Source organism: Talpa europaea (genome assembly GCF_964194135.1).
Source record: "Talpa europaea genome assembly, chromosome: 6".
NCBI classification, from domain to species: Eukaryota; Metazoa; Chordata; class Mammalia; order Eulipotyphla; family Talpidae; genus Talpa; species Talpa europaea.
This window is the reverse complement of record NC_140072.1, coordinates 117,565,158-117,582,390: the sequence shown is the minus strand read 5'-3', so window position 1 is coordinate 117,582,390 and position 17,233 is coordinate 117,565,158. Positions and strand designations below refer to the sequence as shown.

The following is a 17,233-nucleotide window of genomic DNA, read 5'->3' as shown; positions in this document are numbered from 1 at the left end:
GGAAGACCACTGGACTAATGAGGAGATCAAAGAAGAAATTAAAAAATTCTTTGAATTGAATGACAAGGAGGACACCAACATCCTAAATGTATGGGATGCAGCAAAAGCAGTAATAAGAGGAAAATATATAGCAATAGAAGCTCACATCAAGAAACAAGAAAGAACTCAAAGAAACAACCTAATCTCGAAGCTCAAAGATCTAGAAAAAGAACAACAAAAAAACCCCAAAACCAGTAGAGGAAAAGAAATAATAGAAACCAAAGCAGAAATAAATGAAATTGAAACTAAAAATACAATCCAAAAGATCAATGAAACCAAGAGCTGGTTCTTTGAAAAAATCAATAAAATAGACAAACCCCTAGCCAGGCTCACAAAGGAAAAAAGGGAGAAAGCACAAATAAACAGGATCACAAATGAAAGAGGAGAAATCACAACGGACACAGCAGAAATCAAAAGAATAATCAGTAACTACTATGAACAGTTATATGGAAACAAGTTCAACAATCTAGAGGAGATGGACAAATTCCTACAACTCTACAATCACACAAAGCTAGATAAAGAAGAAATAGAACACCTAAACAGACCAATTACAAGCAGCGAAATTGAAATAGTAATCAAAAACCTCCCCAAAAACAAAAGCCCAGGACCTGATGGATTTACAAATGAATTCTACCAAATATTCAGAGACGAATTAGTGCCTATCCTTCACAAACTCTTCCAAAAAATTGAGAAGGAAGGGACAATACCAAACACGTTCTATGAAGGCAACCTTACACTAATACCAAAACCGAACAAGGACAACACAAAAAAGGAAAACTACAGGCCAATCTCCCTAATGAACACTGATGCAAAAATCCTCAATAAAATTTTAGCTCTCAGAATCCAACAATGTATCCATAAGATAATTCACCACGACCAAGTAGGATTCATTCCAGGGACACAAGGATGGTTTAACATCCGAAAATCAATCAACGTTATCCAACACATCAACAAAAAGAAATATAAAAAGCATATGATAATATCAATAGATGCTGAAAGCTTTCGACAAAGTGCAACACCCATTCATGATAAAAGCCCTTGAAATTCTTGGGATACAAGGAACATACCTCAACATCATAAAGGCCATCTATGAGAAGCCAACAGCCAGTATCATTCTCAATGGTGAAAAGCTGAAAGCAATTCCATTAAGATCTGGAACAAGACAAGGATGTCCACTCTCACCACTGCTTTTCAATATAATACTGGAAGTCCTAGCCAGAGCAATAAGACAAGAGAAAGACATCCAAGGAATCCAAATAGGAAAAGAAGAAGTCAAACTATCACTATTTGCAGATGATATGATAATATACATAGAGAACCCCAAAAACTCCACAGAAAAACTAATTCAACTAATCAATCAGTTCAGTAAAGTGGCAGGATACAAAATCAACATGCAAAAGTCAGTAGCCTTCCTATACACAAACAATAAATCTGAAGAAGAAGAAATCAAAAAAACCATCCCTTTTATTATTGAAACAAAAAAAATCAAATATTTGGGAATAAATCTAACAAAAGAGGTAAAGGACCTATACAAAGAAAACTATAAAACACTGTTAAAAGAAATAGAAGAAGACACAAAGAAATGGAAAGACATCCCCTGCTCATGGATTGGAAGAATAAACATTATTAAAATGGCCATCCTATACAGATTCAATGCTATTCCAATCAAAATTTCAATGTCATTCTTCAAAGAAATAGAACAATTATTGATGAAATTCATATGGAATCACAAAAAACCCCGAATAGCCAAAGCTCTCCTGAAAAAAAAAGAAGGGAATGGAGGCATCACACTCCCAGACTTCAAACTATACTACAAAGCCATAATCATCAAAACTGCATGGTATTGGAACAAGAACAGACATACAGACCAATGGAATCGAATAGAAAATCCAGAAATAAACCCACAGATTTATGGTCAACTAATCTTTGACAAAGGAGCAAAGACTATGCGTTGGAGCAAAGAAAGTTTGTTCAATAAATGGTGCTGGGAAAACTGGGTCGCTACATGCAAAAGAATGAAGCTTGACCACTACCTCACACCATACACAAAAATCAACTCAAAATGGATTAAAGAACTAGACATAAGACCTGAAACCATAAAATATATAGAAGGAAATATAGGCGAAACACTACGTGATTTGCACATCAAAGACATCTTTACAGACACATCACCCAAAGCAGTGATAGTGAAGGCAAAGATAAACAGCTGGGACTACATCAAATTAAAGAGCTTCTGCACAGCAAAAGAGACAATAACAAAAATAAAGAGAAACCCCACGAACTGGGAGAACATTTTTGCACCCAACACTAATGATAAAGGACTGATCACAAAAATCTGCAAAGAGCTGATGAGACTCAACAACAACAAAGAAAATAATCCAGTCAAAAAATGGTCAGAAGAGCTAAAAAGAAACTTCTCTGAAGAGGAAATGCAAATGGCCAACAGGCATATGAAAAAATGTTCAACATCACTTGTCATCAGGGAAATGCAAATCAAAACTACCATGAGATATCATCTTACACCAGTGAGAATGGCACATATTAAAAAAACTAGCAACAACAAATGTTGGCGAGGTTGTGGAGAAAATGGAACTCTTCTGCACTGTTGGTGGGAGTGCAAACTGGTCCAACCACTGTGGAGAGCTGTGTGGAGATTTCTGGACCTACTAAACATAGAGCTTCCATATGATCCAGCAATTCCACTCCTAGGTATTTACCCAAAGGACACAGAAACATCAATTCCAAAGAACACCTGCACCCCTATATTTATAGCAGCACTGTTTACAATAGCTAAGCTTTGGAAACAGCCCAAATGCCCAAAAATAGATGACTGGATCAAGAAAATGTGGTACATATACACCATGGAATATTACTCAGCATTCAAAAAAGATAAGCATATGTAATTTGCAGCAACATGGATGGCGCTGGAAGGGATCATGCTCAGCGAAATAAGCCAAAAAGAAAAAGAAAAATACCGGATGGTCTCACTCATGGCAGGAATCTAGAAAACTTAAATAAGGGACCAGGAAAATGAATAACTATAAGAAAGTGAAAATCAGAATCAACCAAAAACTATGAAACAGAGACACTTTTGGGGGGTGGGCGGCGGGAGGGGAGGGATTGGGATCAGAAAGGGGGGGTTGCAATTGTATGGGGAATATAAAAATAAAATTTATTATTAAAAAAAAAAAGAAATACATTTTACATTACATTCCAATTCTCACTCTTTTCAGACAGACAGAAAGACACACACAATAAAACACAGAAATTTCATAAGATAATACCTTTACTGCATAAGAATGCTCATAGTTTTTTACTCTACTTAATTCATTCTATTTAATTGGGGAAAATGCTGATCAGCACTCACTAAATTATTTATACAACACTTTACTGGGTTTTGGCCCATGTTTGAAAAGAACTAGCTTAGAAAACATAAATGTATGTTATATTCTACTCCTAAAAAAGACAATACTGTGTGCTAATACAACAAGGATGTCAGGAATAGCCCTGAATTGCCTTGACATCATCATGCAATTTATCCTAATGAATTAAAAACTACTAATTATATACTTTTTTTTTAGGCCCTGGTTCCCAACAAACACAAGGATCTCATACATAAACTTGACCCCGAAAAAAAGGCAACATTTTTCCCACTCAAGTTACTGATTTCATTTATATTGCTTTATGGATGTAATACAGTAGACTATATAGACATTATTACTTCCATGTGGTTTAAAAGCTCTAGCATCCTTTAACATAATTTGTTCACTTATGCTATTGTCATCTCTGAAGTAATCTGTCAAGTGACCCTTTGAGAGCAGTGAAGTTCAGCTCCTGGGCATCACTTAGCTTTATAACCTCTGGTATTTCCTGAAGTGCTCAATTAACTTTTATTTATTATAATACCAAAATCTGCCTGCTGTGGTTTAAAGACCAGGAGTTAGGCTAGGAGTTAGAACAACTCATAGAAGACCCTTGCCTCAGTATTCCCATCTGTAAAATGAGGAGATTAGATTGGATTCTCTCTAAGACTCTACCCAGCTTTAACATCCTCTACTCTTAGGAAACTATGAATATGAATTTTACAGCCTGTCATGCTTATTAAATTAGCTATTCAATGTCTCTTTTTCTTTTTAAATTCAACTCACTGAAAATACATTCTATATTCAGCAAGCAGCACAAGTGTTCAAAATGTAATATATAAAATTGACAACCTATTATTGTCTTGGAGTATGCCCCCAGTACATAATTAGCTTTAATCTATGATAATTGCCTGCTGTTAATAAGATTGAGTATGTCTACTGAATTCTCTTTTTGGCGTCCACAGCCTGTAATTATATCTAATGTGCAACTAATGATACCTAGTTGTAAGTTTCCAACCCAGTAGGTGCTCAGTAATTATTCACTGCCTAATAGATCACAGAACTACTATCAGCCTTCCACTAGTTTTCCCTATGACCCTGGTCAAATTTTTTAATCTTTCTGAGTCTCAATTTCATCTTTTGTAAATTGAATAGATTCAACTCAAACAGTGGTTTTCCAAATGAGTTATTTAGATTCTTTCCATCTCAAAATTTTTGCAATTTGGTATGTAACAAATAAATCCATAAAGGAAAATCATGAACATATACTTAAGATAGCTATTTATCTTAAGCATTTATATGTATATATAAAAAACAATCATATATATACATATAATTATATATATACTATATATTATATAGAAAATAGCAGTCTGTAATGGTATAAAAATCTTCATGTAAGCCAAGACAAGAAGTGAAAGACATCATCTCACAGATGCTACTTAAATAGTTACAAAATTTTAGGTCCATAACTTTGTTGGGAGCAACAAACAATCTAAGAAACTATGAACTTCATAAAATCACACTAACTTTCAAAAAACACTTCCAAAAACAAGGTCAATGATATATTGGTGACAAGGATAGTGAAGTTTTAGGCGTTTGTTTTCTAACTATCATTAATCAATTCCAGCATAAAGGTAGAAAGATCAGTACTACAAAAATCAAGCGAAGTATTAACAGCATACAGACTAGCTGTGCTCCTTCCTGTTTACACATCAGAAAATCAATTTGTTCTCATTTTCTTATGCCTCCTTTCAGCTGCTTTGCTCGAGGTTGAAACAAGTGAAGCCACTACCATTTATTTTTTTCAGTTTTCTCTTTCTTGCTATTAACAAATAGATTTGTTTGAACACATATAAAAATTGTAATGATTTTTCAAAACATTCAACTTGCACTAAGTGATTGTAAGTCATTTATATTCACATTGTGCTTAGTTAAGGAGAAACAAAACAAAACAAAACAAAAACATCCTTCTCTTACCCAGTCATCTTTTTGACAGCTTTGGGGCTTACACTGATAAGTTCATTGAGACCTTGTTCGCTGCTAAAACAAAATGAAATAAAAGGTCAGATATTATTGGAAATCAGCAAATTTTGATTAAAATCTTTTCTTTTTACATTTGTGAATCATTCAATGAACCCCTTAAACAAAAAAAATGATAAATTTACCCACAATCTACTTCATATACATTAGTAATGTTTTTTAAATCCCCAAAACAATCTAATGAGGTAGATAAAACCATCTTAGCCTTTATATACAGAAAGAAATTGAGCTTCAAAACAGTTAAGATTCTCCTTGGAGTCAGTTACCTAGATTATGACTCAAGGTGAACCAGGACTGGCGCGTCTGCAATGGGACCCTAAACTCAGTACTGCTTCTTGCTAATCCCCTTCATCTGTTTATGTTCACATCTGTTTGTTGTTTTTTTCATTCTTAATTTTTATTTTTTAAAGATTCATTTATTTATTTATACAAGTACTGGGTACAGTCAGAAGCGTGGGAGGGTGAGAGAATTCACCAGAGCCGGATTGGGGAACAGAACAGGTAGACCGACAAAATACACTGCTGAGGGTAGCAGTGGGCGTGGCAGGAGAGTCTGCGAGCCATGTGGGACCCACACCCCGCGGCCGGGGATCATCCAACCAGCACTGCAGAGGCTGCGGGCAGCTTCTCAGCCCAGCCCTCAACCGCTGCTGCGCCACCATGGGAGGCCCTGTGCACATCTGTTTTGCCAACATTCTCTTCCTAATAATTCTGAGATGCAGCTTGGGGTTACTCCGAATGTTTTTCTTAACTTCTGTTCTAGTGTGTATTGGGTCTAAAATAAGACAGAAATTCAATGTCATGTGAAAATATATTTTTTAAAGTTATTTATTTATGCATACAAGAGCTGGTGTACAGGCCAGAGATGTGGGTGGGGGGGAGGTGAGAGGATTCACCACAGACAGAGCAGGGAACAGAACAGGCAGAGTGACTGAAATACACTGCTGAGGGGAGCAGTGGGTGAGACAGGAGAGGTCTGCCTCGCCATGTGGTTTCTCCCTGGCTGGCCAGGGATGGAACTTGTGCTGCAGAGGCTGCAGATTCCTTCATATTGACATGCTTAAGCCCTGCGCTACCAGGGAGGCCTCATCTGAAAATATTCTAATCAAGTATAAGGATAGTATGTTACCAATTTTCTCAGGATATAAAAATTAATCCTTAGAGGGCCTCCGTGGTGACACAGTGGTTGAACGCTGGACTGCGAAGCTGCCTGCAGCCCCTGCAGTGCCATTTCCATCCCCAGCTGCCAGGGAGGGTCCCACATGGCACGCAGACCTCTCCTGCCCTGCCCGCTGCTCCCCTCAGCAGTGTATTTTGTTGGTCTGCCTGTTCTGCTTCCCACTCTGGCTCTGGTGAATTGTCTCACCCTCCCGCACTTCTGACTGTACCAAGTGCTTGTATAAATAAAGAAATAAATCTTTAAAAAATAAAAAAAATAATCCTTAGATTTGTGAAAGAGTAGAAAGCCAATAGTTCTTGGTTTATTAAAGTTTATAAATGTATATTTAACTAACTATAAATTTACAGTAATAATCTAGTTATGGTATATGTCATAATGAATTTCTTAAGTTGTACTTCTACCAAATTAACTTCAATACTATAATTCTAAACTATTATAATGAATAAATTGAAGCAGTCAATCTATCCAGAATTGTTACACATCAAAAATCAATTTGTTCTCATTTTCTTATGTCCCCTTTCAAAATACTCTTAGCCAAATAGTTAATCCTGAGTAAAAAGTAGCTCAAGAGTCTTCTATAATCCCAATAAACTCACCGTTTTTTGGCTGAGGGGACTACTTTGATGAGATTTTCCAGGTCTTGTTTCCTAAAAAATATTATAAATTTTAATAGCTAGTATAATCAACTAAAATAAAAAATAATGAGTGCATTTTCTCAATTTTAATATTGAATCAAATAAGTGTTTTTAATGTAAAACTTCATTATTAAATCCATTCTATTTGTAAGCCTAAGTAAGTTGCTACTATCAGTTCATTTTTTGCATAATTATCTCTGTATATGTGAGAACTTAGTTTTGCTCTTATTTCTTTTGTGACAATTTCAAATTTAAATTTTTCTTAATCTCTTTATTTTGCATATTATATTTTTGTAATAGAATTAGCATTCAAAATCTTTTGAAACGTGCAAAAGAAAAATATTAAATTATTCATAATTTTTACATCTGTTCCTTGCTTCCCTCCTCTTTCTTCTCTCCCCTACAAAACAGACAAACAAACAACAAAGCTTCCAAACAAACAAACACAAACTCTGGGACTTTAAAAAAAAAGTTATTTCCTTATTTTAAGGTATATACATAATACAAATATGTGATATTGAAACCCCTCCAATACAGTTATCAAATCACTTCAGAATCACATGTCATGCAATGCTAAATCAGAACATGCAAGACTTCAGATTATAAAACCTATGATTTTATTCTAAACATTCGCATAAGCAAGCATATCTCAAAAGAGACTGTTTTGGCCCCCAAAAGCTGAAATATTTGCTACCTAACTAACCCTTTAGAAAAAAATTGAAGTCACTGATCTAGTCTAACAAACTTTGTTTAATGGCTAAGTACTACAAAAATTGACAGCATTTCTAAATGCAAAGTATGGTTGCAAAATTGTTAAAAAGAAGATAAAGGGGCCTCCCCTGGTGGCGCAGTGGTTGAGTGCTGGGCTGCGAAGCTGCCCGCAGCCTCTGCAGCACCAGTTCCATCCCTGGCCACCCGCCAGGGTCCCACATGGTGAGCAGACCTCTACTGCCGCCCGCTGCTCCCCTCAGCAGTGTATTTCGTCAGTCTGCCTGTCCTGCTCCCTGCTCTGGCTCTGGTGAATTCTCTCACCCTCCCGCACTTCTGATTGTACCCGTGCTTATATAAATAAATAAATAAATCTAAAAAAAAAAAAAGATAAAAATTTTGCTATCTTTTATAGCAAACTGATGTTCAAACTAGCACAACACTAGGGCCTCCCCGGTGGCGCAGCGGTTGAGCGCTGGGTTGCGAAGCTGCCCGCGGCCTCTGCAGGGCCGGTTTGATCCCCGGCTGCTCCCCAGCCACAGGAGGAGGGTCCCACATGGCGCGCAGACCTCTCCTGTAGCCCGCTGCTCCCCTCAGCAGTGTCCTTCTGTCCTTCTGCCTGCTCTGCTCCCCGCTCTAGCTCTGGTGAATTCTCTCACCCTCCCGCGCTTCTGACTGTACCCAGTGCATGTGTAAACAAAACAAACAAATAAATAAATAAAAACATGCCTCTATAAAAAAAAAAAAAAAAACTAGCACAACACTAAATGTTGTGTTAATGGTTCTTTGGCTAATGTCTTTTTGGTAAATTAACATGATATGCCTATAAGAAAATTCTATCTCTATAAGAGACCAATATTATTCTTTGTATTCTTTATTATTTCAATGAAATGAGTATAATTTCTTTAAAATTACCTTCCAATTTTAGGAACTGATTTGGTGGTAGACAGCAAGAGAAGGAATAAAAGATGGGGGAAAAAGGAAGGGAAACATTTCTTCATATAAAAACTTTCTTTAGACTGCTAAATTCTAGAAAACTGTTTTGGGGTAATGCTTTATCTCATAGGAGACCTGGTTCATTTTAGGAAAATTCTAAACATGCAACACAAGTACCATACTGATAAGATATTAAGAGTCATTCCTGTATATTAAGGAATTCTCTCTCTCCACTAAGGCACATGGCTAGGGATCCCTAGCCAGGCCCTGAAAAGCAGGTTCCAACACAGCTGATTTGGGATCCCACTACTGGCCTTCTGTATAGTGGGACAGCACATTTTATTGCATTTTCTAAGTTGAAAAAGAAAGAAAGAGGAGAGATAGAAGAGCTCCATAAACTTCACCCGTGGTTAATTCTGGGAGCCACTTTCATGAGGTTGTCAAGACTTCGGTCACTTTAAAACATGGAAGAAAGGATCATATTTGTTAAAACAGAGATAACCTCAAAGGGTTGGCATGTCTCTGTGTTGACTATAAATACACATATATGAACCTCATTATAACTGTGTACAAATAATAACTGATGATTTCAGAAAATTCATTATGTGCCAGACACATTTCTCAGTGACTTATATGATTTAATTCTCACATCAATCTTTTGATACAGGAAGTATTTTCACCCCATTTCCACAGAGACAAAAGTTTAAACTGAGGAAGAATAAGTAATTTCTCACATAGCTAGTCAGTAGAACTAGAATTTAAAGCTAAAAATCTAACTCTCAAGAATGTATGTACTTTCCATGACACTGACTATCTTATTGGCACTTTGTAATTGAATTAATGGAAGTGACTAGGAGTATCTGGTTCAGTCTCCTTGCTTTGAGCATGCAAAAACCCAAGCCCAAACAGGGGAAGTGACCAGTCCATTCTGGAGTTAGTGAAGTCACAGTCAGTCCTAGAGTCATATCTCTTTGCTCTCATCTTGTTCTCATACCCCCACCCTGAACCATCCCTCTGCTCAAGAAAAATACTCCAGTCAAGAAATAAAAGTCTTCTGTCCATCCTGGGAACACAACTGTGGCCCTAACTAGTCAAAGCCACCTCCATTGCATTAGAAGTCAGTGGACCAAAATCTTTAACATTTAGATTTGAGTAGTGGCGGTTGTATGACTTTTCTTAAATTATCATTGAGTTACTGTCAGTCTGCACAAATAGTGATTTAATTAGGTTTTGGCACATTGGTTAGTGTGAAACAAAGAAGAGTGTATTAATCTTACCCTTGCATACTCTTTCCTGGTCTTGGATTCATTTTGATGAGGTTATCAAGGTCTTTGGAACTTTAAACAATAGAGCAATAAAAACATATAAGTAATATATGGAACTAAATCAACAAATTATTTAAGTGAAAAGATATATGTGAGCAAGATGATTTTTTTTTTGAGAGAAAGCATTCCAGCCCATGCCCTTAATTTAAGACAGTAAAACTTTTTACCTCCATAAAAATCATTAATTGACTCAATTTTCCACATACCCTCAAAATAAAACCATAAAATTAGGGCAAGATTAAGGTTTTAAAAATCAAGTGACAAAGGTAAGGTATACCAGACACTGGATCCTTATAACTAAAAAAACATTCAGCTCAGGGTTGAAGGGACTTGTTCAAATGCACCCGAATGGAAAGTTGTGAGTACAGATTTTCTGGTTTCAGTCCCAAGGCTTTTTCAATGCAGTTTCTCAGATGAAAGATACAAAATGATGCAAATGGGGAAGGAAGACAGATAAGACATAATCCTCACCCTGAGTTATTTCTGCTTACTTCAGGAGTCACTTTGATGAGATTTTCAAGGCTCTTACCCCTTTAAAACATAGAAGAAAGGATGAGATTCATGACAGATTAGCACCAAGTGGATAAAACTATTCATTAAGTCTCAAAAACAGTATAAACATTACCAAGATTATGCAAAGAAGTGAGGATTGTTAAAGGTCACTATGCAGACGCTTGTAGTGATTTATACATCTCTAAAATTTATTGAGACTCAAAGACAACAATCTTGGAGCAGTTGGCCACCAGTTAATACTACACAAGGACTCCATGGCTGTTTCAACTCATTTAATGCTGTGCTCTTAGCCTTTGCCAATGCACTAAATATTTTGTAAGTCTATATACACTTCTCATGGAACATTCCAGAAGGCACATCCTTTTCATATCAAACTCTAACCTTCTGTGGGACCTAAAATCAACTTTGGAGAATTCCCCTTTTGTCAAATGAGCACTGTTAGCAGGCTTTCTATTCACAACACAGGATTAAGATAAATAGACCAATTTTTAAAAGTCCCTAATTTACAACCTGGTATCTGCCTCTGCTATTTATAACTGTATATTAAAACTACAAATTTTAACTAGTTGTGTTAGCAGCAAAGAGTAAATAGATTAAAATCTACAGAGTACAGAAATATAAGATACACTTACTGTAATACTAAACTCTTCATAGTCTGAAAACCTGCCAGATTTTTTTTTTGTTGCCCTTCAGCATATTCTTCTTATGATTTGAATGGTATTTTGCTTTTCTTATGCATCTATACGTGATTTTTGCATACACAGCACCAGTCAGTGCTTCTCTGATCTACAGAGGATGCCAGATGGGTAAAGAATATACTAGGAAGGAGGTACTATACTCCATTTCTCCCAGCACTGTGGCTCTACTAAGACAGTATCATGAAGTCTATGAAGTTGTGTCTACACACATCTAAGATACAGATTTTTAGATGCAATCAGATGTTGACTCAAGTTTTTACTTATATTTAAATGTCTGAGTATATATACATCCAAGCTAAAATCAACAACAAAAATTTGGAACTTTTTTCATGAAAATAATGAAACAATTAGAAACAGCTATTCTACCCCAGAATATTTCTCACTGATTTTTGTAATCCCTTGTTGATTGTTGTCTAAACAAAGTAGTCAAGTATTTGAGATGTGAATGCCCATGACTGAGGGGAAAATAATCCTAGATTTCTATAATATTTCCAGATTTGAGGACTCAAAAATTAACACAAAAGTAAATATTGCTTTTCCTGGCTTGTAATATGTACACACATATACCAATCTATGAAAAATAATAGGTGATGATTTGAAATAATAGCTTCAATAAAAATTAGAAAGAAAATCTTGATTTCCCCCCCAAAAGTCAATATAAATTAAATATTTGAACAGTATCTAAATCATTAAGAAAACATAATTTAGCTGAGTATTATTACTAATAATTACTGTATCTACTATGGGCCAGTCAAGATAATATTATGACCCCTCTCTTACAGGGACACAGCTAGCCAGTGACAGAGTCAGAATTTGAAGTAAGGTCTTTCAGATTCCCTGCTCACGTTCACTATTTCAGGTTACTCCCTGACACACCCAACCCAAGGAAATCAATCCTTCCTTCTCAGTCTGTTGGTTGCAAAATTGAGTCTGTAATTCAATGGATCGCTGCACCTCTGACCATGACTTGGAGTTAAAAACAGGACAGTCTGACAGTAAGCACAGCTTTCAGCTAGTCTAGCCCTTGCTCTGCTGACTGGGCCCGCAGGCATCAGTGACATATTTAGAATCAGCTAATAATATCATGTACCAAGTTAACCGAATCGAAAGGAGTTCAAAGAAAACCACATGGAATTATTTGGTACACTCTCTTCAGCAACATGCCAACAAGCTCAGTTTCAAATATATTCCATCTGCATTTTAAAAAATAAAAAGCAAGAAGACATAAGCTCTCCAGATTTAATTGACAGTTCATGGGTAGGACTACTCTTTCAACAAAGTATACTTTGCTGAGCACTCCATTCAATATATATCATATACATGCAATACAAATACACTACACATGGCCACACACACTTAATAATACCTACATGTACTATTTACACATCCACTTTTACCCTACTGAAACATAACACACATACACGCATTGTGATGGTTAGCCTTGTGTGTCACTTGTCTGGGGCATGAGGTGCCCAGATATTTTATCAAACATTGTCCTCCCTAACATGGGTGGGCCCATCCAATCAGAAGAAGGCCTGAACAGAACAAAAAGGTTGAATTAAGAGGGGATTTTACCACTTGACAGCTTGACCTGAAACATCAATCACTTGCACTTTAATTTACACCACACATATGTACGTACACACATACAAAGAAATAAATCATTAAGCTCAATAGAGATAAGCCAATTCTCATTTAATTTCTCAAAATCTGCCTGGTACTAAACTTCACCCACAGTAAAATGCAAACGATCACTTCTGTATATTTTTTTGTATGGAATTACTTAAAACAATGTGTTTAGGGAAAAGAGCACTCAGTTTTGGTTTGAATTTTAATTTACTCTCCTGAATAAAAGCACTTAGAATTTCAATGAACTTATAAATATCAAAGGAAAAAACAAACATTAAATGTCTTACCTCTTGATATTTTTGTTTATTTCAGGATTCACTTTAATATGTCCATTGAGGTCTTGTTTTCTTTGAATAAGGAAATGCATTTTAATGAATATTGTTAAAATAAAATATTATTGGAAAAGTTAAGAAGCAGTAAATACACAAGGTCTCTATCAACATAACTTTTAAAGCTTTACATGCAATATATATTCTCTTACATCGTGATTCAAAGACCATTTAAATGGTGTCCTTGTTTGTTAAAAAGAAACACAATCTATTGTTTTATTCTCAAAATGCAGGAGATTATATAAAACTTGTTATTTAACAAAATCAGTTTTGCCCTCTGATAGTGTTAGAATCTTGTTAGAATATTCCAAATGGATGGCATAGAAGTAATAAAGTTCTATGTGAATCTACACAAAATACAAATTTTTGCTCAACAAGTCAGATATAACTACCTACTCTGTTTTTAAACAATAGTGGTATTAATAATAACAACTTAAAAGATATTATAAATAATAAGTAGAATATATACCCCTGTATTAATTATTTCCACAACTCAAGCCTTTTAAAATATTAGATTATTATGAATTATAAACATTAAGAAAAAATAACTTGCATGGCAAGAACGTTAATAATTTACTTCTCAGAGGGCTACATACTCCACCCACTGAAATGCATTGAGCAATACCAAAGGGAGCATAACCAGAACCCGAAGGGGGAAGTCGAGAATGGCAGAAGCGTTGTGATTAGGTGCTGCTGCCATGTTAACACAGCGCTGATAAGAAGAAATACTGGAGGTGTCCTAACTCACAACATGTGTACCTGTACCTCCCCTGGGCTGACCTCTAAAATGACTGTCCTTTCAGAACTTGATTTACAAGAGTTTTGGTCAAGCCTCATTTGGTTCTCTTTCTCATTTTGAAGATTCATTTTGAAAAGGTTGGTATGAGTGTGTTTTCTTTAGACACAAATTCAGTTTAAGCACTCATCCCTAAAAATAAAGGCAGAAATCTAGAAGAGGCAGCTTATTGTTAACTACTAGAAAAATTTTTCCCAAAAAAGTGATTTTATTGGAACAAGGAAGGAAGATTGTGTGGCCCACCATCATAGTCTAATGCCATGCTAATAAAAGACGGTTATGAAATTAAAATGCCAAATGATTTATTATATTGATTGTCACAGAAGTCAGATTTAAAGACATAAAGACACTAATGAGTATTACTCCGTGGTATTGTCACATCTTTTGTGGTTCACTAGATAACATTATTAAGGTCTTCATCTCTTTTAAAAGAAACTTTGATCAGTTTCAAAGTAATACCATATTATTATATATAATATATAATTATAATTTTAATTTTATTAATTCAAGTTTTTGAAGAAAATTAATATATTGGTGTTAGATTTATTTTTATTATAAAAATTGCCTATAATAATATAGTTAAATTAATCTCCACAATTTCACTGACCTTTATGCAAATGTAAATTTAGAGAGACTACATTGTAGTATTCAAAATGAAGATCAGAGGAGTAAGGTTTAGACACAGAAAAGAAAAGACAAAGCTATGACCCATCAATGTCACTGAGAAGATCACACAATTAATCTGGGAGCAAACAACCAAGATTCAGAAACTTCAAAACATTTCTCACCCTCTTCTATTTTTATCTGTCCTGGTGTTAGTTTTGATAACCATTTCCTCAAATCTTGACTTCATTGGAAAAAACATCAAAACCTTGTTTAAATTAGGTTACATACAATAGTCTGTCAAATGTGTATAAACAAGAATGCCCACCCACTCCCCCCCCAAAATAAAACCCAACAATACTAGAATGTTCCTGAATGGGTGTCAGATATTTCCAGGGCCCAATGAACATAAAAGCTTTTGATGTCATTATCCTAAGCTTATCTATTCATTTCCACAGTAATAAACTAGTTAAAATCAGTATGGAAAAGCTGCTTCTCACTTTGTGACATTTCCTTTATATTTCTGAAATAAATATAAATTAGAATTCTTTAAAAATGATTAGAAAATTGTAGCGTAAGATATTATGTAACAGGTTTTCCTACGTTCACTTTAAGGCGAGTTAAACTTGGGAACAACGTCTATTATATTCCTTTGTTGTGATCTCTGATAAATTTATAATTGCAACAGTTAATCTGTGATAAAGAAAGGCATACCATTCCAATTTCTAAGGGGTTTAAAGAGCTAACCTGAAAAATGCCTATTATTGTAAATGCTTTCCTTACCCTTTCTCATCCTTGTCAGTCCTTTGGTTAACTTTAATAAGATTTCCAAGGTCTTGGTTTCTTTGTAACATTGGGGTATAGGGAGGGGCAGAGAGACAGAGAAAGAGAGAGAGAGAGAGAAAGAGAGAGAGAGAGAGAGAGAGAGAAAATAATTCAATATTTTTTATGACAATAGCAAATTCCTCCAATCGGAATTAGATGTTAAGCAGTACCTAGAGTATTAGAATTCCTTAGAAATATTTAATTCAACTCATGCTATTGCAAAAATGCTGAAGAGATATGCTAGTGATACAGCCTAAGAGTAAGGTACTAATCATCACACACTTGTTACTGAATCAATTTAAAAGTAAAAGTTCTCTCTAGATTTAAGTTTTTGCTTTCATTGTCTTTTGAGGATGGATTGATAGAAAGATGAGTTTAACACATTTGTTGAGATATTATCTACTTTAAGCACAAAATCTTTCAAGTCAGAGATGGAAATCAGATGATCAACATTTTAAATCTAAACACTTCAAAGATTTAGAGAAGCCATTTTTAATAAAAAGCTCAAGGTTATGAAGATACCTTGGAAAAGGAGAAATTACACTGAGGACTCTAGTATATAACATAAATTGATGGCAACCAATAAGTTTTTCACATGTCAATAAATTTAAACATATGCAAACCAATGCCTCTACAGTCCAGATTCCAAATCATTTTGCTTTTCTCCTCTTTTCTAGCCTACAAAATGATTTGGTTGTGATATTCATCCTACTTCTCCTATTTTCTATCATATTTTGAGAATCATCCAAACTTCATTTCTTAAATATTTGGAATCTCATTATTGAAATATTTGAATTCTTTAGAACTCATAAAACCAGAGTATTGACAGCACTTTTCCACTTCAACTGTACCTCATTTGAAAAAAAAATTCACCTGCAAAAATACTTGCACATTTACATTACATCAAGCAATATATATTTTTAGCAAGTATGCAGTATCTGTGGGACCATTACTGCCAACACTTTTCATTACATAGAGATGGTTAAGTGTTCTACAGCAGAGAGGGATGAAGATGCACCTGCTGAAGCTGACTTTGAAAAGGCTAGAATATCACTCTATGCACAGATTGGCACCAATAAATGGATTATAAAGATAACCAAGACAATAGAATAATTCTCATGTCACAAAGGCAAATTTAATGATTAACCAAAGACAAGTTAAAGAGTCAATTTGCAGAAAAAGTACTACAGGCCTTATAATTGCTTACCCTTTGTCATTCTTGATTGTTCTGGGATTTTCTCTAATGAAACTGCTGAGAGTTTGATTTCTTTCCACATGAAAAATAATATCAGTAATGTAAGTGAATTTTATAGTACATCAGTGTCAGTCTAGCACTATGAATTGACCTCTTAAATTCTATCAGTTCAGGTACTGATCATTCATTAATCCTTTCCAAAATAAATAAAAGCATGGCTCTAGGTCTGAGATATTTACAAATATATTTGATATATACTTATAAAGCAACTTCACCAAGAGTCCAACTGAAAACTGCCTGAGTATACTGTAAAGATTTTGGTGGTGAAGAGTTATGTTCCCAGCACCAAATGTCTTATAATAGACACAACTGATTCCTAAACCAGCCTACATCCATTACTTGTAATATTATATTTCT

The 17,233-nt window shown here is 35.1% G+C and overlaps 1 protein-coding gene across 1 annotated transcript in view; it reads right to left on the bottom strand.

Moving 5' to 3' along the window:
- The window catches only part of SCEL (sciellin), a gene marked incomplete at both ends in the record, with an annotated part of 103,362 nt that overhangs the window by 46,943 nt on the left and 39,186 nt on the right, over positions 1 to 17,233 (bottom strand). The window contains 6 exons of the mRNA XM_084234903.1: positions 5,382 to 5,444; positions 7,221 to 7,271; positions 10,181 to 10,240; positions 10,700 to 10,759; positions 13,356 to 13,415; positions 15,580 to 15,648. Of these exons, the coding sequence (XP_084091029.1) occupies positions 5,382 to 5,444; positions 7,221 to 7,271; positions 10,181 to 10,240; positions 10,700 to 10,759; positions 13,356 to 13,415; positions 15,580 to 15,648 (363 nt within the window). The remainder of the gene's footprint in view (positions 1 to 5,381; positions 5,445 to 7,220; positions 7,272 to 10,180; positions 10,241 to 10,699; positions 10,760 to 13,355; positions 13,416 to 15,579; positions 15,649 to 17,233) is intronic.